General features: G+C 45.7%; 3 protein-coding genes and 1 pseudogene across 3 annotated transcripts; 2 read left to right on the plus strand and 2 right to left on the minus strand.

Moving 5' to 3' along the window:
• Positions 1–2,532: 2,532 nt before the first annotated feature.
• On the minus strand, positions 2,533–6,615 carry LOC124703230 (protein HEAT STRESS TOLERANT DWD 1-like). The gene is made up of 13 exons (XM_047235449.1): positions 6,489–6,615; positions 6,325–6,387; positions 6,015–6,121; positions 5,851–5,929; positions 5,236–5,415; positions 5,028–5,126; positions 4,588–4,756; positions 4,334–4,437; positions 4,106–4,245; positions 3,939–4,011; positions 3,221–3,333; positions 3,017–3,134; positions 2,533–2,857 (listed from the first exon to the last, which is right to left on the minus strand). Exons 1-13 carry the CDS (start codon positions 6,531–6,533, stop codon positions 2,705–2,707), a joined length of 1,443 nt encoding a protein of 480 aa, XP_047091405.1. The 5' UTR covers positions 6,534–6,615; the 3' UTR covers positions 2,533–2,704.
• A 1,603-nt stretch (positions 6,616–8,218) lies between these two features.
• Positions 8,219–11,179, plus strand: LOC124703234 (annotated as a pseudogene).
• A 1,401-nt stretch (positions 11,180–12,580) lies between these two features.
• On the plus strand, positions 12,581–14,690 carry LOC124703236 (probable aldo-keto reductase 1). Its single transcript, XM_047235457.1, has 6 exons — positions 12,581–12,802; positions 12,871–13,074; positions 13,149–13,321; positions 13,414–13,510; positions 13,603–13,756; positions 14,369–14,690. The coding sequence occupies exons 1-6, from the start codon at positions 12,581–12,583 to the stop codon at positions 14,542–14,544; spliced, it is 1,026 nt and encodes a 341-aa protein (XP_047091413.1). The 3' UTR covers positions 14,545–14,690.
• A 6,585-nt stretch (positions 14,691–21,275) lies between these two features.
• LOC124696317 (1-aminocyclopropane-1-carboxylate oxidase homolog 1-like) lies at positions 21,276–22,391 on the minus strand. The gene has a single exon (XM_047229050.1). It carries the CDS (start codon positions 22,389–22,391, stop codon positions 21,276–21,278), a length of 1,116 nt encoding a protein of 371 aa, XP_047085006.1.
• Positions 22,392–22,742: the final 351 nt, after the last annotated feature.

Consider the following 22,742-nt stretch of genomic DNA (forward strand, 5'->3'; position numbering starts at 1 on the left):
TCTGGATGGAATTCAAAACGATTATTTCACAAACCGTTAATCCGGTTACCGGCCTGCTTTCATAATTTTAACAATTTTGAGCCTTTCAATAGACTCATGCGACACCTACCCCATCCTCAAAACTATTTCAGAATCTGACCTTCTAGTTTTGCCTCCATTCTCCTAGGCGGCAAACTAATGTCTAAACCTACACACAATTTTCGAAGGACTGGTGGGCCATGGCATGAGTTTGGCGTCAAAGGGAATGTAAGAGCATCTCCAATGCGATGCGAGGACCCATCCGGCGTCCGCGCGTCCGGATGGATCGAAACGGACAAAATCGCGGCCCAGCGTGCGGACCCATCCCTAAAGCCGATGGCCGCGGCGTGTGCGATGACCCAAAGCTGGCCCAAATCTGGGCCGCGTTTGCGTGGTCGCGGACACCGATCACTGGCTGCTCGCGTCCTCCCATTGTCCTCCCCTGGCCCGCGTGTCATAGGGACATAATTTCGTTTTTCATTAAAATGAAATATATTGTATTTTTCTTAACAGTACCTACTACTAGTCTAGCTACGTAGGGGGTCGGCGGCCTCACCGCCGACTCGCCGCCAGGGCCGTGAATTTCACTCGACGCGGGCGGCCTGTACGCGTGAGGATTTCACTCCAGCTTACCAGCTGGGTGGCCCGGTGGTGGCCTTCTTGCGGCATTCCTCCGCGGCGGCCCTCCTTTCTGTCCTCGCAGCTTGAGCGCGCTCGCGCTCCGCCTCCTGCGGCGTCGGGATCCGCTTCCCGCACAACGCGAGCCCGCGCGCGGCGGCGCATTCCACAGCGTCCCGTACCTCCAGGCGGACGCGCCCGGCGCCCCGGGCCTCGTGGTTCTCCTGCCGACGATGCAGGCGCTCTTGGTGGCCGAGTTCCGCCTCCGCAGCATCCTCCTGGACGCGTCGGTCGAGCGAGGGCAGCTGGAGGAGGTGACGAGCTGCTTGCCGAGCGAGGAGCTCGTTCTTCAGCCGATGAGGTCATCTAAACGCCCTAAACGGCAGTGACCGGCCTGAACGGAGGCCGCGTGCTCTCTCGTCACGCGCGTAGCGAGACGCTTCTCGATAGCAACGTTGAGCTTCTTTCCGATACGACTCTTGGCGTGGAAACCGAAGCAGGTTATTCGCACACCGTAGGCGTCGGCCAAGCCGCTGCCGTCACGGGCTCATCACGGCTGGCCGCCGCCTTCTCCTCACACAAGGCCTGTGGCGCCAGCCGTAGAGATCCCTGCGCCCTCTATTGATCGTGGCTCAAATTCAGTTCGTCATAGCAAGGCTTCGATTCAAGAAGCTGACATTCGATTGGCCGTTCCCAGGCTTGGAATCAGGTGGCCTTTAGTTCCTGAGCCCCTGACTCATCGTCGTGCTCGGACTTGGACGTCTACATTAGCATCAGATTAATCAGTAGGTGCACTGCTCTGTTGTTCCATGAGCTTTCTATGCACCGGTTTGATCAGCCAGATATTTACAAATGGATGCAAATCTGCAACTCAGTCTTGTTCTCTAGATAAATATTTCAGGCAATGAACTGACTGATAGATCGTATTGTGCAAAAGAATTGTACTATTGTGTTGCCACAAGTAGGTCACAAAGTGAAGTTGCTAGCATTGATCCCAAAACGTAATAAATAGAGCCTTTTTTAGATACCAAGGAATGTATCTAAAACTTTAATGTTGCTTAAGATGCATCAATAAGATACACTGCATTGTGGGTGCCCTAAGCTGAAACACAAGTTTGGTAGCACGCTATTAACACCAAGCCTAGGGCTAAAACCCGATTTTGTTTGTACCAGTTCAGAAGGGCTGGATAACTCTAAATTCAGGCTTTTATTCAGCAAGAATCGGTTTCACTGATGGTGTGGGTAATTAGTTTGTGGGACACGTTCCCTTAGTAGAATAATCATACATCAAATAAAATACTACCTCCATTTTAAAGAATAAAGCGTCTTCCTTTTACATGTTTTTTGTTTGACCAAGAATTACTTTAAATAGATAAAAATTGTTTGTATGAAATTAATATCATTTGAAGGTTCTTTTCAATACGAATCCAACGGTTCTAATACATATAATATAATCAAGATTTCGTTGCTCATTTTTTATGGTCAAAATTCGTCTTGGAATACGTGTGCGCCTTATTCCTTGAAACGGAGGTAGTATGAGTACTAAGTTCTTACATAACAAGCTACGCCGCTGAGTTCATTTCGAGCATGGTTTCAAAACAAAAGCACACGTTCTTACATACCAGGCACACCCAAGGTTTTTTCGGTTTTCTTAACTTTGAAAATGGTTTTTCAAATTTAAATGATTCCAAGCTCAGTGTTGCCCAAGATAACTAGTGGGTTTTTTTTTTTTTTTGTCTGAGATCCCCAATTAAAGTTTAAAGCTCTGGGGCAACAGGCCGGACAGGGCATAACTCTTCTTAGCAGATGTATATCTGCTAAATTATAAGAAACCACTGAGTAACTAAATTATCAGATAATAATGAAAAGTCCATTTGGGTGAGGCAAGGAGGTGGATATCATGCAGGGTTACTGATTATCTTCAAACTAAGGACAATAATATTACATAAAACAGAGATAGTTGCCTCAATAAAAGAGAAAAAATATCTTGAATACACAATGTTGAAAACAGATGCTTGCCATATCACTCTAGTTGCATATTCAGTTCATGGATTTCATAAACCTTCGATTAGCCATGTTGCGCTGCAGTAGGTGTCTCAGCCCCAGCTATGGTTGTATCTATGTTGCTAGGCATCAGCACGTTGAAGCCATCAGCTGCTGTCGACAGGATCATCCCGGGTATCTGTGGGTGCCAGTGCAATTCTTTCAAATCTTTCTGGCCCTGCACACATAGAAAATGATCATATGTACTTGCCACTTTACAGCAAACAATGTTGCCAATGTTGCTTTAACATTAATAATACTTTGGCCATTAAAGATTTAAAAACTGGAAGTTAAAGCCGTCTTATGCAAATTTTTCAGAAGAAATTTGATAGAATACCTGATGAACAAAGAGAAGTTGTGGAGGCAAATCTTCAGGAGCATTTGCCTGCTCCTTCATCTTAGCTCTGAATTCAGCTTCCTCTTCTGCATCTTTTTCCAATGAAAGATCCCAAACTCTGAAGGCAAACAATTTAGGATGTCACACAGCAAAAGAATTTAAGAAGCATAGAACGATGGGATGGAAAGAGGGAGGGACAGCTACGTGAGTTGATGATCAGCACATGATACAGCCAATGTTGATGCTTCATGTGGACTCCATTCCACAGATGTAATCGGGTGCTTGTGGTACTCAAAATGTGCTACCAATGAGTCAGCCTACCAAATACAACAGAAACAAAATGGAAAAAGAGTTTATGTGAATATATCATTCTCAAGTGATTGTACATATAACAAAAGAAGCTATTATTAGTACTCCCCTCTTCCCCGAATTAGATGTCGCAGATTTGTCTAAATTCGCATGTATTTATACCCTAAAACGTGTCATTCAGGACAGAGGGGGTAGTAAACATATCAATATATATTTACTAAGACCAAAAATTGACAATAGAACAGCTGCCAGCTGGTAGTCTAGCTGCACCGATTTTGGCACGTGCGCACTGTATATACAAATAGTAAGAATAGTATCAAGCAACACATATCACATTGATAATTCTAGCAGCAAAGAGATGCCACATTTTCATCAACAGAAGTTTTACTCATCTTCTATTTTATTCAACATGCCGTTTTACCCGTCTTCTAATTTATTCAAAATGCCACTCTACTTATATTTTCCTTTCTGAATATTGAGTACATAGACAGGCAAACAGAAGCCTAACTCAAAAGTAAATAATGAGAACACAAATCAGAGAAAAACACCATTTTAAGTGGATGGTCTGAAGCAGACAAGCATACAAAACTCTACTTCGTCAAGATGAAGGTACCTCGATTATTCTAAGATCACGAATTGTGAAACTGCCATCATCACATCCTGAAGCTATCATACAGCTAGCAAGCCTGATAATGGAGGTCACAACATAAATACAATATTGTATTAGAAGAAATGGTAGTGCTCAACTGCTCAAGTATATAAAAACCCTACTAAATTTACCGATTCCAGGAGATAACGTTCACATCAGCATTGTGGGCCTTCACAGAAATAACAGGCTGCTTCCCTCTCCTGATATCCCAAATACATATCGTTCCATCTACTGAACAAGAGGCAAAAACGTTGGCTTCTGTGGGACTCCACTGCAAGAATATAATCATAATATTTGAGACAATAAACATTTTTAGAGCACGTAGGAGTTGACATATGATGCATCATTCAGTAACATGCCTGCAGATCCTCAACGCTAGCTGAGTGTCCAACAAAAGGTTTTGTATCTACTTCCCAAGTGTTCAAAGATGGCTCCCAGAGGTGAATGGAGTTGTTGCAATCACCTGTGTCGAAGAATCAGTAAATTGGTCTAGAATATATACCAAATTAATGACACTGCATCTATGAGTACATGACGGCAAGCGCAACATGTAAAATTCAAGCCACGGTAGCGGAGGGCAAACATTCTAAAATGGAATATATCTATTTCATACCAGAAACAAGTCTCCCAGTAACATGTGGACTCCAATCAATAGCGTAGCCTTCATCTTTATGTCCACTAAATACTTTCAAAGGTACATGATTATGGATTATGTCCTCTTCTTTGTGTGCAACAGGTCCTGAATCTGCTAGTGAATTAAGGAAGGGTTTGAAGTCCCACACCTGCATATGTAGAAAAGGATGACACAGTTAATAATAAGTACTACACAAAGAAGTAGTCGGATCACTACATTATTTTCCCTGTCAAGTTTTTGAGAGGCAAATAAGATTCACAAATGAGATGGAGTTGTGCTGTGGAGCGCTATGCTCCTAAGAAATAGTGTGCACAGATTATACTAAATGTTCCTTGCTAAATAGGTCTGATGATTGGCCTAAAATGATGAGTGGGCTAACCATGAGTAAGTAGAAGGGAAAGAGGGCCAAAATAAAGTACCTGAACATGACCTGTGTCTCCCCATGTAGCACATATGTGTGGTTGTTGAGTCATTGAGCGTATTCGGTTTACACCCCCTGCATGGGCCACCTTTTTAAGCTGGTACATACAACATTGATACATCAACAAAATGGAGCACTGAATTGTGGAATAGAACAATTGATGTCAAAGCAAATCTGGAGTCATGCACTTGGAGAAAAATACATGCCTGAAGGATGGGCTTTATATCTTCATTGATTTCCTCCTCTTCTTCATCATCATCACTGCTGTTGTCACTATCCATATCACTGTCAGCATCAAGTTTTGAAGATGGTATGGGTTCCCGCTTCTTCCCCTGGATGTTGGAAAGCTTGAAAACGGCAACATAATTCCATGCAGCCTTTTCAGCCTGAAAAAGTGATGAAGCCTAGCCCTTAGTTCAGATAGACAAAGTGCATGGAAACATATTGGTTGAAAAGGTGAAACATAGATGGTTCATGTGTACTAAACATTAGCAGTTGTATGTCATTCCATCTTAATAACTGAATACGAAACTCATGCAAAGAGGTAAACATCATAGCACATTCCGAAACAAAGTTCTGGAAAGATAAACTGAAAGCATACATGAATAGGCACCGACAGTAGAACAAGGCACTCAGATATGCCCCTTACGAATTGTCTTTTAGACCAGTATCACTGGTGCCGGTATGATGCACAAATGAACTGCAATCTCAGTTTTGCTAGTAACACACGGGATGAACTGAAGTATATGTAGTAGAACACAAAGTAATATTTTCTATGTCTAATTTTCTTTAAAAAAAAGGTATAAAGATAGAACGCAAACCTGAGTTCCGGCAACGCCATATAATGTGTGTGGGAACTCTGATCGGACAAGCCCAAGTTGGTCGCGCACAACATCAAAGCTACAATGGGAAGGGAATCGTTGAGAACAGAGCAATTCATTTAGTCTGAAATTACAATGCCGGCTGCGGAGAAATTAAGTTTTACCTCAAGCAAGGCCACCCAGTACTAAAACCTCGGAGATAGTTGTAAGCCTCGGGATCAAACTGGAGCTCCTCCCCCTCCTCTAGTTCATCTACGCCTGGTTGCCATACCTACCAACAAAATCCACCATTGATTGAGGTGTAAGTCCACATACACGCTTCTCAACATCATTCTTACCATAAGAAGAGGAGATATTTAAAATAAATAGAATTGTATTGACATGAGCTACTCATCTCGGCAGCCATCTATACGAACCAATTAAAAAAGACTAATACTAAGTAGGTACCCAAACGAACGATTAGTGCTCCCTCACCTTCGCTGGACCAGAAGCCACCGCAGGGCTAGCAGAAGATGAAGCTTCAGTTTTCTTGGGAGCCTGACAAAGCAAACACCGCCCAGAAAAACACGGAAATTAGGGACATGAAGCTAGGATAATGGATGAGAAGATGAACAAAGAGCCACCGCGGACTCGCGTGCCTTGGTCTTCTTCGACTTGGACTTCTTCTTGATTGTGCGACCCATGAGTCAGCCGACGGTGCGCGGTCTGCCGGATAGGGAGAGAGGGGAGCGGCTAGGCGGTGGCGGTCGGAGGCGGAGGCAAGGGCGGCGGGGAGTTAATCGGCGGCGGCAGCTCCAGCCCAGGGTTTTAAGGAAGGACGGGAGCTTCCGCTTAGATGGGCCGGGCCGCAAGCCCAGGGCATAATTTGTTAGGTCGGGACTGTTCTGCCCGCGCGCGGTGTAGTTGGACCGGTCCACGATCAAGTTGGGACCGGTTTCCCCACAGTTTTCTTTTTATTCTTTCTGAGTTTCGCTGGTTTTTCTGGTTTTGTGGTTTTGCTGTTTTCTGTATGATATTTTCGGTTTTTGCGACAGTATTGTGAGATCTTCAAAATTTTGAAAACTGTTCAAATTTAAAAGATATTAAAAATGTCAAACGAAAAATTTTACAAATTGAAAATGTTCACTATTTAAAAATGTTCATTGTTGAAAAATGTTCTGATTTTGAAAATATTTATTTTTCAAGAAAGTTCAGATTTAGAAATAGAAAATGTTTAATTATCAAAACATTTGAATTTGAAACAAAGATATTGAGCCGTTTCGGGAGTGGCCCACACGGAGGCGCACACGGCCAGGCGATAGGCCCCCAACTAATAATAGTAATTATCTACATACTTCAGCTGTTGTTTTCGGTTGCATTACTAAACTGACAATTGTGAAAATTAAACACCCTACTTTTAATTTTATAAATATAGGGGATATAAGTTCACGACAAGCCTCCCTAATGTGGCTCACACGATCATTTGCCTGAGCCTGCGCTTCTGGGATTGACGGTTCCAGGCTGCGGGTGTACTCGACCTCCCTTCGTCGCTGGTTATCATGGATCTCGCCGTGCCAGAGGTCGCGCAAATCTTGCATGCCCTGATGAGCTCGAATGGGTGCGGAGGACCATGCCACTCTTGCATGAGCTCGAATGGGTGCGGAGGACTATGCCACTGTAATAACAAGCATGCATGCTTGGCCCTCAGCCTCGCGACTGCACATCAGGAACTTACGGTCGTTGTCATCTACGTGACAGGCATGTCGATGCAATCACAACACATGGCGTGGTCGTTGTGTTTCCCGAACCAGGCGAAGTCCTAGATATGATCCGGTACTCCAGGAACATTCAAATTGAAAGAAAAAATAACAAACTAGTGTGTGAGAGACATGTCCACAAATCCCTAAATTTCTCGAAAACATCAAGAACAATTAAAAGAACAATGTGGAAACCCCAATGCGTCAATTGGATCGAAAATACACCATCTCTGCACTTACTATCATGCATTATAGCCAAGACGGATAGACCATGTTGCAAGTCTTAAATCCAAGTTCGATGGGTGAAGTGAACATAAATACCTAGGATACGACTGAATGTATTATATATGGATATATTGAGCAGGTGATTGTGATTTTTAGTAGTCACACTAAAATATATTTTTTGGTTATTCAAGACAAAAAAAAAACTACATTTTCATGTATTATACAATTTACGTTGACAACATGTATGAGATGTTGAACTTAGATCTTCAACGTACATATTTAAGATTTCATATTATTTTGTTCAATTTTATTTCTGTCAATTTTTTTAATGATCAGTTACCGAGTGCACAAACTCTTACACTTATGCATAGTTTTCAGCCAAAGTGATGTCGAGGGCCGCCGCTTCCATGGCGATCTCGAGGGCCCGGAGCCGGGCCGTCCCCCTCCTTCCGCTCCTCCTCCTCGCCCCGCTCATCTACTCCGGTACGACCTCGCGGCGCCTTCCTCCTCTCGAGTCCCGGCACACATTGCACAGCTTGTTGCCCTCCTGACGATCCAATCTGTGTCGGCCCTTGCAGTTTCCAGGCTGCGGCTGAGCTGGGCGCCGGAGCAGGGCCTCAACCAGCCCCAATGTCCTCGTGCTCGGCCCGGCCGCCGGCCAGGGCCGCCCCGATCGCGTCCAGTGCAAAGGTTTTCTCCTTTAGCTTCTTCAGTTTCTCGCATTGTGAATTCTGATAGTTGGGGGTTGGCCCCTGAGGAGTGGCGAAGCCACATTCAATTGACACCACAACATTTTTGCAAAACCATCATATGTTGGTACAAACTAATGAAAAGCATAGAAAACAGTGCACAGCTTGTACTAGATACCATCGTTTTATAGTCCTGGAACCACACCAATGTTTGGTATGCAGTTATCGTTCTTGACATCTTATTCAGAAATTAGATGAGCCTGTTCTCTGTTCTTTCTGCCGTGCATAGTGTAAATGTGCCATATACCAATTGATTCACCAGAACCAATTCTCATACATAAGCTCTGTACTATCCCGATTTAAAGCAACTCCGAGGAGAGTAGCAAACGAGAATACTGTTAACAGTGCTTGACGATTGTACATGCTGTGCTGACTGGAAATTATGGATTGAACGCTGTGATATGCATTTAACATTGCCAGTTAGGCTTCACATAAGGTTATTCATATACTTCTATAGGTTATCCACTATGACCTAGCTTGCATCTATTGTGTGGCTACTGACTGCATTTTCTCATTTTCCTCAGGACTTAAAGCTGCGAATAAGATCAGTTTAGCAAGTGAAAGGAAAGATTCTGGAGAACTTGTGTCATTTGTTACAGTATTCACAACCTACAATTCTGACCCAGCTGGAGCTGGCAAAGTGCCATCTGATGCTGTGACTGTTGGGAAGCATTCTTATAGCAAGGAGGAAAGGTCCTTGGCCATTCTGAACACTTTCGTCAGCTTCATACAGGTACATCTTCCTTCTCTTCTTGTTTGTGCTAGCCGCTAGTTAATTACCAAGGTGGTTAAATTTCTTATCATGTTAATGACTCATAATCACTCTCAGCTAAGAGAATTCTGAGATGGCAGTAGACAAAGAGGAATAAATGTTGCGAAAACTTAAATATAACTATTGACATGACATCGCTATGACCCAGGCACCCGGATAGCACCCCCCTTTTGTAGAAGTAGAAGGGGCATAAATTGGTGATTGCGAGGATGTTTGTTTAACAAGCAAAGTCATAATATTGACTAATCTTATTTATAGAACTCTGTAGGTGTCAATGCCAACAAGCAAAGTCATAATATTGACTGATCCTAAATCGAAATTGTCAATACATCAAGGGAGGGCGACAATACTTCCTATCGAAGGAAATTATTCTCGAGGAAATTTGATGCTTCAGAGAATAAAGTCCTACATTGTAAGTCTATGTGCTTGATGCAAACAACATCTTTCTGCATATATGCATTCTCAGAAATCAGAAGTGCTGCGTATGTGATTTAAGTAATATTACTGCCGTGCAACCAACTGTATGCATTACTTTCTTCTAAAAGACTAATATCTTTGTGTCTCTGGTTCATATTCAGGCCTATCTAGAGCTAAAACTTGTGGAGGTTGACCAAGTGAACAGCTTTAGTAATTATATTTTTACTGTATATGGCAGTGGTTGATGATCTTGGACATATCTTCAAGAGATATCCTCGTTGTCACCTTGCTCTTACTTTTCGTAATAACAAAGGCCAACCTCTGAACTCTGGATTTGTAGCGGTGAGAGGGACCAGCGATGGCATCTCTAAGTAAGCATCTACTACCTCCGATTGCGTTTAATCGCCGCGCATGGCTTCTACATGCATGGTTGGCATCAATTAAATATGATCGGAGGGAGTATGTAACAGATCTTAGCATGAAAACTTGGCATTACATTAAATGATTCCTTCCTTTGCTTTTAGGGCTATCGAATTCTTCAGAAAAGTCCTTGAAGCATACAACCTAAAATATATGAAGGCTTCACGCATGCTTGGTGATCAACTAGCACTGGCATGGGTTGTGAAGTCTTATCTGCCGTCGGCTTTTGGGAAATTTTCTTGGCCTGAAATATTTATAGATGAAGTCAATGGAGCATCTGTTCTGTTTTTGCCTTGTGCAGTTTATAATTGGACTCCACCTGAGGGTGCTGGACAGTTCCATGGTATGCCCTTGGATGTTAAGGTATAGCAATTTTCCTACTCGAAGAACTTATTTGATCCATGTCCTTCTCATGATTTTTTTTCTCGCTAGTACTTTGCACAGTTATCTGCTCTTTTGTTATCGGTACATGGTGTTTTTCATGTCTTGCCACTTCTCAGTGTTACACGTGCTGATTTTGGGAAGCTCAAGCTCCCAGCTTCCCAGGAGCATGTTGTATGCAGTGTTTTTTATTAAATATGATAGCTTACTGAATCTGATAAAATGTTCTTAGGTTGTCCATTTCAAAGGATCAAGAAAGCGTTTGATGCTTGAGGCATGGGATTTCTACAATTCAACCTCTCAATTATCTGACATGTTGTGCCTAATCTTGAAGAGTGGCAGAACAAAATACGACTTCTGAAACTTTGGTCCACACTGAAGTTACACCTGGTACAGTTTCTCTCCCTCGTGACAATCTCTGGCTCGCTCCGCATTTCAGGTTTTCTTTTCTAGTATCTTTTGTAGTTCATGCAACACAATTATTGTTAGTATTTGTTGGTGTCTTTGCAATGCTTTATGTATGCTTTACTCTGAAGTTTTCTCTTAACAAGCTTGCCTTCTTTTCACAGATGATCCTTGCTGAACACCGCATGGTTCCATTTGGCATAGGCTTCAACTCTGCAGTTCTGAGTCATTTCCAGAATCCAGGTGGCACCTAATGCAGAGAGCCATCGCAGGAATTCAGATAGTGCACAATGGAAACAGGGTGAACCAGAATGCAAGGAGAGCACACAAGTGCGATAAGAATGACACGAAGGGCCCTTGTGGAAGCAGGGCCATACAAGATACTAGCTAGCAGGGTGATCATGTAGAAAAATACCAGTAGTTTTGGTGATCATTTTGGTAGATTTGTCAGTTTTCACCCTTCACTGGCCATTCATGATAACAATTTTTTGGTTGAGGGGATGAGGTTATTGTAATTTTTTTTTATTTTCAATACATGCTATTATTAGCAAATGATGATGCTTTGTTAAATGAGAAATATAGCAGGAAATGATGAAACTTGTACTCTGTAATCGATTTAACCTCCTCCCGCCTGCATATCGGACGGTCGTTGTTGCTCGTGCCACTTAACCTCCTCAGCACTTCAGAAGTTCAGGGACGCTGTGGTCCGCTTCATCCATCCTCTCTGCTTCAGCTCTCTTCGCAGCAGCATGCATACAGGTTAGTGGCAAAATGTTACTCTGCAAAGCATAAGCTTGTATGCAGTGGCATGCTCAATTTAAGCCTTCAGGCTTCACTGTTCAAACATGTAGGCAACTTCAGAATACTGAAACATTTCTTTACCACTGACATCTTGATCCCAAGCACTGCTCCAACTCACTTCAAGCACTTTGCGCCTAATAACTTGGTTAAATCACAGATGTCGATCGATCGACGAAGTTGGCAGTTGGCTGCTGGTTCATGCAAAACTGATTCAGGAAGTCATGGTACTGCTGATAGAACTCATACCAGTTGATTCACACAAAACTGGACAACACGCAGGCCATGCCAATCACGGTCAAGTTATTCAGAGAATCCGTCTCATCTACTATACTTGGGATGTGAAGAAGCAGCTGTTGAGTTTCTTTTAGAACACTACCAAGTTTCTGGTGCTATGTGCCATTAGCACTTTTAGTACATGACTTGATCTACTCTGTACATCATTGTATACTTGATTACGTGATAGGCTGCTGTAACCCACCACAGATCACGAAAATAACAGCAACAATATCACGGAGATAACTGACTCCATCCGCACAAGACCCACATGCATAAACCTCATCATAGCACAACGAGAGAGTAGACTCGAAAATCAATGACATAGCCCAAAATTTTACTGGTTTTCACCTGGCCATGTGGATGCGGCCAGTGCAGTGGGTACCTACACTACCACAGAGCAAGAAACATGCTGCCGGGCCACGAGTTGGCCGCTACAGATCTCAGTAAGAGCAAGAGAGCATCATCTCACTCTCCCTGACTCCGCTTCAGTCCTGCTGCTGCAATCAATCCACTTCCGAGTCGATCAGTCTTGGAGGCCGATCGAGGCCATGGAGCAAACTGCAGTGATTCCTCGGGTCCGTCTGGGCACCCAGGGACTGGAGGTGTCAAAGCTGGGGTTCGGGTGCATGGGTCTGACGGGCTCCTACAACTCGCCGCTGGACGACGGCGCCGGCATCGCTATCATCACGCATGCCTTCCGCCGCGGCGTCACCTTCTTCGACACCTCCGACGTCTACGGCCCCGAAACCAACGAGATCCTCGTCGGCAAGGTATTGGGCTGTCTGTTTCCTCGTTAATTTCGCCGGAGACTGATGGTTGTCAATCTTGGTCGGCTCAGGCGCTGAAGCATCTGCCGCGGGAGCAGGTGCAGGTGGCCACCAAGTTCGGCATGCGGCCCGGCGCCGACGGCACCACCGGCGTGTGCGGCCGGCCGGAGTACGTGCGCGCCTCCTGCGAGGCCAGCCTGCGCCGCCTTGACGTCGCCTACATCGACCTGTACTACCAGCACCGCGTCGACACCACCATCCCCATCGAAGACACGGTACTCCTTCCGCCAATTATTAGTAATAGATGATGATTATTCCCGTCCTTGTGCTGAAAACGGTGGTGCTGCAGATCGGCGAGCTGAAGAAGCTGGCGCAGGAAGGGAAGATCAGGTACATCGGGTTATCGGAGGCCAGCCCGGACACCATCAGGCGTGCTCACGCCGTGCATCCCATCACTGCCGTGCAGATGGAGTGGTCTCTGTGGGCTCGTGACATCGAGCCCGAGATTGTGCCGCTCTGCAGGTTGAGGATTTCTACATTCTACTTTCCTCCATGGCTTGATTAATAGAATCATGAAACAAGAAACTGATCAATTCTGTCTCACACACATTCAGAGAATTGGGGATTGGAATTGTTCCTTACAGCCCGATTGGCCGCGGGTTCTTCGGCGGAAGAGGAGTAACAGAACAAGTGTCTGCTCAATCTAGCCTGGTTCGTACCTATCCATACAATCCACCTGCAATTGCAAGTTTTCATTCTTTTCGGTTTGCTAACTAGCCTGTTCTTCTCTATATATCTTTCAGCAACGGCATCCGAGGTTTCTGGCAGAAAATCTTGAGAAGAACAAGCATCTTTATCTGAAAATTGAACAGCTATCCAAGAAGCATCAGTGCAGTCCTGCTCAGCTGGCTTTAGCGTGGGTTCTGCATCAAGGGGATGATACGGTTCCAATACCTGGTTAGTCCATTTTGTTCTGTAACCACATGCGCATGCCATTTTTGTTAAGGATGAATTCCACGTTTACCCTTTAATTTTTGACCTGTGATGCGTATTATCCCATTCGGTGAAAATTCTACCGCGGTATCTCATCTAAGAAACTCTGAACCAGATTGTAACCAATTTTACCATTTTTCTTACCGCTAGATAGGACCACCATGTTACATTTATGTGACAATGTGTAAAGTTCGGATGGTGTGCGCGACAATCATCTCCACTTGTCCAGTCATCTCTTCTCCATCATCCGTTTCAGTCCTCGTCTTCCTCAGGATATCCTGGAAACCTGATCATCACCTCACACCTTGCCAATGACCCACATCAATGAAAAAGGGTCCAAAGTTTCTTAAATGGGGTAATTGGTATCACAAATGCAAAATTAAAGTGTAAAATATTGAATTCACTCTAACCGTCTAGGATGATTTTGTCAAGTTGTCAATTCACATAGTACTAGTAGCCTATCTTTTTAAGATCGTCTTGCTTTGAGATTAGTATGTAGTTTTCAGACAGCGTTGTGAACTACTATAAGGGATTCCAATATAACTTACAAATATATATATGCTCCTACATTTCCAGGGACAACTAAGATCAAGAATTTAGATGCCAACATTGACTCCTTCAAGGTGAAGCTCACATACGACGACTTGGAAGAAATTAGCAACCAGATACGCGAAGAAGATGTGGCCGGTGGAAGGCCATATAATTCCCTTGCGCATACCACCTGGAAGGATGCAAACACTCCAAAGAAGTAAAGGTACAAAATATTATAGCGACGGCGATCTGTGTGATTAAATAATGGTGCCATTCTACCTGCCGATGTGATAAATGGTGCTGACTGTATATTGCGAATCATGTGTAACGAATAATGTAAGAATAAAGCGTGTCTTCCATTCACTCATTCAGGAACCATTTCCTCTTGAGCTGTCATGAGTTGAGAGGTTTCTGTCCCATGTGGTGTTCTTGGATTAAGCAATCCTTACATAATGGAACAGTAAGTGTGAAAATTAATAATGAGACGGGTCCCTATTTTCAGAGTGCAAAGGGGGTGCGCCAAGGCGACCCCATGGCTCCTTTTTTGTTCAATATGATTGGAGAATCTTTAACGAAAATGGTTTTGCAAGCACAACAAAACTGGTTGATCAGTGGTCTGGCTCCTGATCTTGTTAGGAATGGTGTTGCTATTCTTCAATATGCGGATGATACGGTTTTATGTTTGTCGCATGATCCTGATAAAGCTATGAATCTTAAGTTGTTGCTTTACATGTTTGAGCTCATGTCGGGGTTAAAAATTAACTTCATGAAAAGTGAATTTTTTTCTATTAATGCGGATAATGATACAACAAAATTCTATTCTGATTTGTTCAATTGTCAAGTGGGGCAACTGCCCATGAAATAGCTGGGCATGCCTGTTACCTTCACCAATTTTAAAAATATTGATTGGGATTTCCTAGATGCTAAGATGCTTAAAAAGCTTGATTCCTGGGTGGGTGACTCGGCAACCTCTGGAGGACGTTTGGTTCTTTTGGATTCTAGTCTTTCTGGTATTCCTTATTTTTATATGTCGATGTTCTTGATGAACAAGACATTTGTGGAAAAATTGACAAACATAGGAGAAGTTTCTTTTGGGCTGGTAAGAAGAAAAAAAGAAAATACCATTTGGTTAAATGGACAAGAGTTTGCCGATCTAAAAAGAAAGGGGGTTTGGGGGTCAAGGACCTTCGGAAGCAAAATATTATTCTCTTATGTAAGTGGTGGTGAAATTAGAGACACAAAATGGGTTGTGGCAAACAATCATTAAAGCTAAATACCTTAGAAATAAATCAGTCGCCTCGGTTAAACAGAGAGCGCATGATTCCCCTGGATGGAAAAATCTATTGAAAGTAAAAGATTTCTATTTTGCTGGGAGAAAAGTTTTGTTACGAAAAGGTAACCTAGTGAGGTTTTGGAAGGATCCCTGGATTGATGATATTCCTCTATGTGAATCCTTCCCAGCCCTTTTTGACATTTGCCAAGAGCAAGATTGGACATTCGAGAGAGCCATGAGCTGTAATTTGGTGATTCCTTTCCGGAGAAGAATGTTGCCTGACATGATATCTTAGTGGGAGCTTATTAAAAACCGTGCTATGAGTTATCCTAGTTCCTTGGATTCGGATACTGTGACTTGGAGTTTGAGTGCTAATGGTTGTTTCTCCACCAAGTCGATGTATCAACATTTAGAAAAAAACCTGGCTGGATCCCATAATAAGTGGATTTGGAAAGCAAAAGTTCCTTTGAAAATCAAGATTTTCTTGTGGCAACTTTTTCGAAATGCTATTTTAACTAGAGACAATCTTAAAAAGCGAAAATGGGGTGGTTCGCCTCTATGTTCATTTTGTCAACAGGAAGAAACGATGACTCATCTTTTCTTTGAATGCTCCAATGCTAAAGTGATATGGGGCAACCTGGGTGGGATTTTGGGAACATCTTTGTGTCCTTCTTCTTTATGGCAGAGTGTGGCTTGGTTCTATCGTTTTTATCCTCGAGGAAGAAGATTTCATATGTTACTTCTTGCTGCTATTTATTGGGGGATTTGGAATATAAGAAACAAAATAACCTTTGAGAAAGCTATTGTCCGTTCTCCCTTGGTTACTATTGCTATGATCTGTTCCTTGTTACATTACTGGGCAGGTCTGTTCGGGCGCGAAGATGGAGGAAGAATCAAGCTGGAAGCGGATCAAATGCTCCAGCGGGCGTCCGCGCTTCATTCCAAGGAGTCTTCGATGGCTCCGGGGACTTCCTCTGGAGGACATGGGCTGCTGATGATAACCAATGGCGGAGAGTGAAATCCTCATGATTGTTGCTGTTGAAGTCTTGCTGTAGTTGATCTCTACTATGGATGTTGCTTTTGGTTGGCTGTTTGCTGGAGTTATATAGCAAAATATCTGAACTGTGTAGGTTCGGGTAGGTTTTTTGCCCCGTAGCTTGGTTTTCGATGTCGAGATCAAGTAGCGGGTTTTCCTACCATGAACTTTCCTTTGCTGGGCATATCCCTTTTATCTTTGTTACTCCTTATGTTAAGGTTTTGTTGTCAGGTTTGAACATCTGTATTTCCGTAAAACCCTAGCCGCCGCCGCCGCCGTCCTCCCCTCCTCCTCCCGCCCTCCTCGTCGTCCCCGGAGGTCATCGCCGGCGAAGCCGGGCGCGGCCGGTGATGGGGGCGGCGGGGCTCCTCGCAGGATCCCTCCGTGCGGCGGAAGGAGGCTAGCCTCCGCACGGGGGGGATGGCCCCGGACCGTGGTGGGTGGTGGCGGCGCGGCCCCTCGCCGGGAGGCCGGTGATGGTGGCGGCGGCATGGCCTTGATCGCGGGGCGCAGCTCTCCTCTTCCTCGTCGCGACCTTCGGGCGGGCGGTGATGGGGGCGGCGTAGCAAACCCGGAACCGGCGGCGCGATCCTCTCCTTCCGTCCTAGCCTCGGCATCGCCGGAGCCAGCGGTGTTGGAGACGGATCTCGCATCTGCTCCTCCTCATGGTTTGGGACCACGGCACCAAGGGCGGCGGCCCTGGATGGCGGTGGCGCCGTCGACACTGGTGGCGGGTGGCGGGCGTGGTCCTAGGGTCTCTCTTGCGTGAAGAGGAAGACCTACCGGAGGCCTCGGACTCGTGATCTAGCCGGAGTGTTGAGTTCCGGAAGGCTCCGCCGGCGAATGTAATAGTGCTTTGTGCACGGAGTTTGTCTGGATCGGTGGTATTCGGTCGTGCGCACCCATGCTTTTATTCCGACCGTTTGGTCTGGAGGGAGCGGCGCGAAGCTCTTTTTCTGTGTTGACATCAAGTGACTATGGATCCATGATGAAAGTCGGAAGAAGAGAAGTACATTGAGGCCGGAGGGGAGGACTAGCTAAGGGAGGTTCAAGTCTTCGCGCTGTTGAGGGACTTGCTTGGTGTTCCGGGTCTCACAACAGCGGTATGATAGTGGGGGCGACAACATATGTGAAGTTCAGAGTCCTACCTTTCAGGGTGAAATCCCAAGGTCTGGCCTTAACTGGTTGTGCCTGGCAATGACCTTGTTGGAGGCATTGTTTTGAGAGTGGGGACTATCTTCGGGGTGAAAACCTAAGATCGTTGATCGGGCGACGACGGTGTTAGAGCACCTGTTCCCTTCTTGGAGGCGTCGTTTTTGGAGAGTCCGTACTTCAGGTGTTGTCTTGGCGGTGGATGTATTGTTGTTGTTAGGCCCGAGATACTGTAGCGGGACTTTTATTTCTTAGTTTTCTTTTCCTTTTTTTGGCTGTGTGCATCCGTAGTGCCATTAGGGTGGTGCGTTGTTGCAGAGGCTGGGTGTAATTGATATCTTTTTGATATTAATATATTCCCTTTATCGAAAAAAATCTGTATTTCCGTTATGCTTATAATGGAAAAGGGAGTAAGTCCCAGTTGAAAAAAAAGGAACCATGTAGGGCATGGATCTTTAAGACAATTAATACCCTTACCAAGTGAGCCTTCCCTTTTTAGACAATGGAAGGATCATCATCGTGGACTTTACGAGAATGCTACAAGATGCACAGCAGAAGTCTCAAACCACTTGTACCATGTCGATGCTGCACGGCATACAATACATAAATAAGATATGTCATGTGCTAGGGCCATTGCGCGAAAAACTGTGACGCTTAAAATCAAACCCAAACCTGAATCACCAAAAAAGAAAAAATTGTCACATCTTAGTTTACACTTCGCCACAAATAACACATTTTGTGGCATTGACAGGTACCCTTGACCCCACATGTCAGTGAAAATAATAATGGTGTGCCATGCATCAAAGCCAAATAAAAGTGTTGACATTTTTCAAATCCTTCAGACGAGTGGACCTTAAAAGCCAAAGCACATTTTCAATCTCAAGTTGTTAACCACCTGAACTCACACATTAAGCTTTTATTAAGGGCGTTGTCATTGCTGGATCCACCCAACAAAACCCAGATCGAGACTTCCTCGGTGGATTACAAAACAACATTGCTCAATACTTATTTTAACCTAGCGTATGAATCTACTAACACATGTGGTATGGATCAGCAACAAACCTTGCGAAACAGAGACATTGTCAATCTTCAATGATTGATGACCACTGTGGTGGAGATATGCGAGAGCACACAAGAAATTGTCGATCGGTAACAAGAATTTTGTACAATGTGTACCTAGGGCATGTTTGGTTTTCTGCACGAGCTAGCTCACAATGCAGGTCAACCAATCCGGCTAGGGACTGACGCAGTGACCTTTTTGGCCAATTTCCTGGTTAATTGCATCGCATGAGTGGCGGAACAAGGCCTGGCCGACAGGTATGGGTTCAAGACTAAGGACACATGCGCTAGTTCGAAGCATGAAGTTGTTCTGGCATGACTGAAGAGTCTAACGCAAAACAAGGTTGATTTTTTTTTTGTTTTTGCAATGGAAGCTTAGCTCCGGCCTCTGCATCAAAGTGGTCGAGTTTGTGAAGGTTCAGAGGTCACCTCGAAGATCTGCATTAGTGAAGGGGCCAAGAGGGTGAAGCTTGGCTGATGGAGAATAAAGCCAAGTCTACAAGCGGGTGGGGTGGATGCGTGGGTGCATAGCCTCTCATAATGGTGCCAACACCTTAAACTTGGGAAACAAAGGGAAAGGAAGAGATGTATTGGTCTCCAATCTTTACCTTCGCTCATACTTTCTCCCAGTTGTTCCATATGCTCATCTACTTGAAGAATCTGATCTATTTCGGTTGCTTCATCCGATGCATATTTGTTTAGCTTTCTAGTCTTGAAGATTCTACACATCTGTTTTGATTTGCAGTAATTTTCTTAAACCCCTATTCATCATCCCTCCAGTCGCCATAAATGTTGTAGCGCAAATCTAGCATTTCTACAAGATAATTTGAATGCAATTTTTTATGTGGCCTTCGATATGCATATATCTACCCTTATTTATCAGAATGAAGGTAGAGTACGAGTTACTACAAATCACGGCATTTTTCTGTTTGAGATCACATTAAATGTTACGGCTAACCGGCCAGACCATGTATGTATAAAACTCCTGTTTGTGACCACATTACATAAATCCAAGTAAACTTATTATAATCATCGATGAAGCTTACATAATAGTCAAGGCGACCCACAAATGTAGGCGCGGGATCCCATACGTCAGAAAAAAAATTAACTGCAGAGGGGCAATGAAAACACTTGTAGAGATAGGATATGTGAGCGGATGACTCTTAGCTTGGTTGCACGAATCACAAACGGACTCTAAACTCGAATCTTTAATGAAAAGAAGTTTATTTCCTTGTCGCGCCTGCATCCTTGGCGCTGGGCAGCGTTTGCAGAAGTCTCGAAGACCACCTCAGAGCTGTTGCCGATCATCTTCTAGCGTTGATCACACGCCGGGAGCTGCGGGTACAAGGAGGCCAGCGAGGGAGGCATAGGGACGACTCCAAGGGCAGCAAGGAGAGAATTATAGGGTGCCCGAGACCAGCGAGGATGAAGGATACATGTTCCTTGGCGGTGATGGTCTCGCCGGCGGCCAGATCGTCAACAATGCTTTGCATCTTGGTGAGGATGGCGGCGGTTGACATCTACAACTTCTTCGTGTTCGCCAGCTGGATCCGAAGGTTCGTGACCTTGGTCTCACTCTGGGAGGCGAATATCTCCTCAACCGCAAGCCAGACACCAGCGGAGGTGTCGATCGGTTGCACATGAGGAAGTACCTCCGGGCCGATCGACTGAAGAAGATATCCAAGCACTATCTGGTCCCGGGAGATCCATGAACCATAGGCTCGATTAGGTACTAACTTTGGTGTTGTTGTTACTTTTCGGCTGGCACGAGAAAGTTCTCTGGTGGAGCAGCGACCGAGCAGGCGAGCTCCACGGATTGGGGGAAGAACCTAAGCACGCCACCCAGTTTAATTGACACGCGTCAACTAGTCGAACGATGGCTGACCGAGGTGGATGAGCGGAGCACCAGATCGAGGGCGACGCCATGAGATCGGCAGCAGGGGTGACGGTGGGGATGGTTAGGGTTTTGAGGCGATCATTTATGTTGGCGGAAGAGCTGGCCTGATACCATTGATACCATGTAAACGATCATATTGAGAGGGTTTCTACTTGAATACCCGAGCCCCCTATTTACGTGTTTCCTTATATAGTAGTTAGAGGAGAGAATATATCAGGGAGATGGAGGAGATATGGACGTGTACGCTCCGTTCCAAACTCAACTCTAACTCTATCTCTAACACGAGTTATTACAAATCACGGCATTTTCCTCTTTAAGACCTCATTAAATGTTACGGCTAACCGGCCAGACCCTGTATGTATAAAACTCCAGTTAAGAGGTATCACGATCAGTGTCCGCTAGCTAGCTTATTGCAGCTGGATGGCACACACACACATTGGGATATGTACAGATACGTACGTACGCACACTTACTACGAACGGTTGGCAGAGTAACTACGTACGCACTAGCAGGATCGTCGTCACGTACTTGATGATCAGAGCCTAAAGCGGTCGAGTGCAGATCGGCCGTTCTTCTCCCTGAAGCTGACGAGCAACTCTTCCACGGTGGCGCTTCTGTACAGCGGCGGCGTCCCGTCGTCGTCGTTGGAGACGATCGGGGAGCACACCCTCGTCGCCGCGGCCTCGCCGCACGTCTGGAAGAAGCATGCCACGGACACCCGGGGCCCCTCCTTCTTGGACACCACGCGGTGCTGGACGCTCTTGAACCTGCCGTTGGAGATGAGCTGCAGGAAGTCGCCGATGTTCACCACGAATGCGCCGGGCATAGCGTGCACGTCTATCCATCTCCCTTCCTCCTCCTCCACGTCGCTGTCTTGGATGAGCACCTGGAGGGCGCCGGAGCCGACGGCGTCCTGGAGGAGCACCGTGATGAAGCTGTAGTCGGAGTGCGTGGTGGCGCCCATGGTGAGGTGCGGCTCCGGGCAGGCCGGGTAGTAGTGGGCCCCGACGACGATCCCGTCCAGGCAGCCGGCCTCCTGCTCCAGGTATCCGCTGCGCACGCCCAGGGCCTCCGACAGCAGCTCCAGCAGCGTGCTGCCCAGCCGCTTGACCTGCCGAGTGTACTCCGCCGCGATGCCTCTCAGCGCCGCGGGCGTCTCCTCCGGCGCCGGCTCGTTCGGCGCCATGTCCATGTACACGGTGTCGCGCCACTTGGCCGCCGGCGCCCGGAACAGGTCCATGTTGCAGTGGTACCGCACGTTCCTCGCGTAGTCCCTCGTGTAGTAGGCGCGCTTCACCTCCACCGGCTCCTCGTGGAAGCCCCGCACCGCCGCGAGCATGCCCGACATGGCTGCCTCCGGCACGCCGTGGTTCACCACCTGGAAGAAGCCTACCTTCTTCGCGGCAGCCAGCACCTCGCCGACCACCTTGGCTCGACGGGTCTGATCTGTTGTCGTTGCGCCAGCGAGGTCGATGACCGGGATGGTGAAGTTGCCACCGGCCTGACGTGCAGTGTCGACAGGCTTGGGGAGGTTTTCCGGTGGGTGGTGGAAGAAGGACGGCAAAGCGGTGGCACCTGCGTCGACGAGGCCTTTCACGCCGGCGTTGGTGTCATCGAAGGCCTTTAGGTCGCGTAGGCGCGAAGGAGTCATCGGAGCCAACGGCATAGTGCACTCTACCAGTACTGCCTAGCTCTGGCGCCGTGTGATGTGCACCTGAGAAGCTAGCTATGGTGCGTTTTAAAGACGATCGCTCGAAATATGCTGACGACTGTTTGTTCGTCGTTTCATAATTTACAGCTAAAAACGTTTACGCAGTTTTTCCGAAATAAAACACCGCCATGTTAGGTAGGTATATAAATTAAATTCGGGTACATACATTTGGCAAAACCAACAAGAACTACATGGAACATGGCAACATATATGCTGCCACTTCAGGTAAACTAGTAAGCCCTTATCTGGAGCTAGAGATTTGGTGGAAACTAGAAGGATACCTCGCGCGTT

The sequence above is a fragment of the Lolium rigidum genome, chromosome 3, assembly GCF_022539505.1.
Source record: "Lolium rigidum isolate FL_2022 chromosome 3, APGP_CSIRO_Lrig_0.1, whole genome shotgun sequence".
Lineage (NCBI taxonomy): Eukaryota > Viridiplantae > Streptophyta > Magnoliopsida > Poales > Poaceae > Lolium > Lolium rigidum.

Coding starts and splice junctions, on each gene's coding strand:
- LOC124703230 (XM_047235449.1), bottom strand. CDS start 6,533: ATGGGTCGCACAATCAAGAAGAAGTCCAAGTCGAAGAAGACCAAG. Junction 4,012..4,105: donor AACGTTATCTCCTGGAATCG/GTAAATTTAGTA, acceptor CTCCATTATCAG/GCTTGCTAGCTGTATGATAG. Junction 2,858..3,016: donor AACTTCTCTTTGTTCATCAG/GTATTCTATCAA, acceptor CTATGTGTGCAG/GGCCAGAAAGATTTGAAAGA.
- LOC124703236 (XM_047235457.1), top strand. CDS start 12,581: ATGGAGCAAACTGCAGTGATTCCTCGGGTCCGTCTGGGCACCCAGGGA. Junction 13,322..13,413: donor GAGATTGTGCCGCTCTGCAG/GTTGAGGATTTC, acceptor ACACACATTCAG/AGAATTGGGGATTGGAATTG. Junction 13,757..14,368: donor TGATACGGTTCCAATACCTG/GTTAGTCCATTT, acceptor CTACATTTCCAG/GGACAACTAAGATCAAGAAT.
- LOC124696317 (XM_047229050.1), bottom strand. CDS start 22,391: ATGACTCCTTCGCGCCTACGCGACCTAAAGGCCTTCGATGACACCAAC.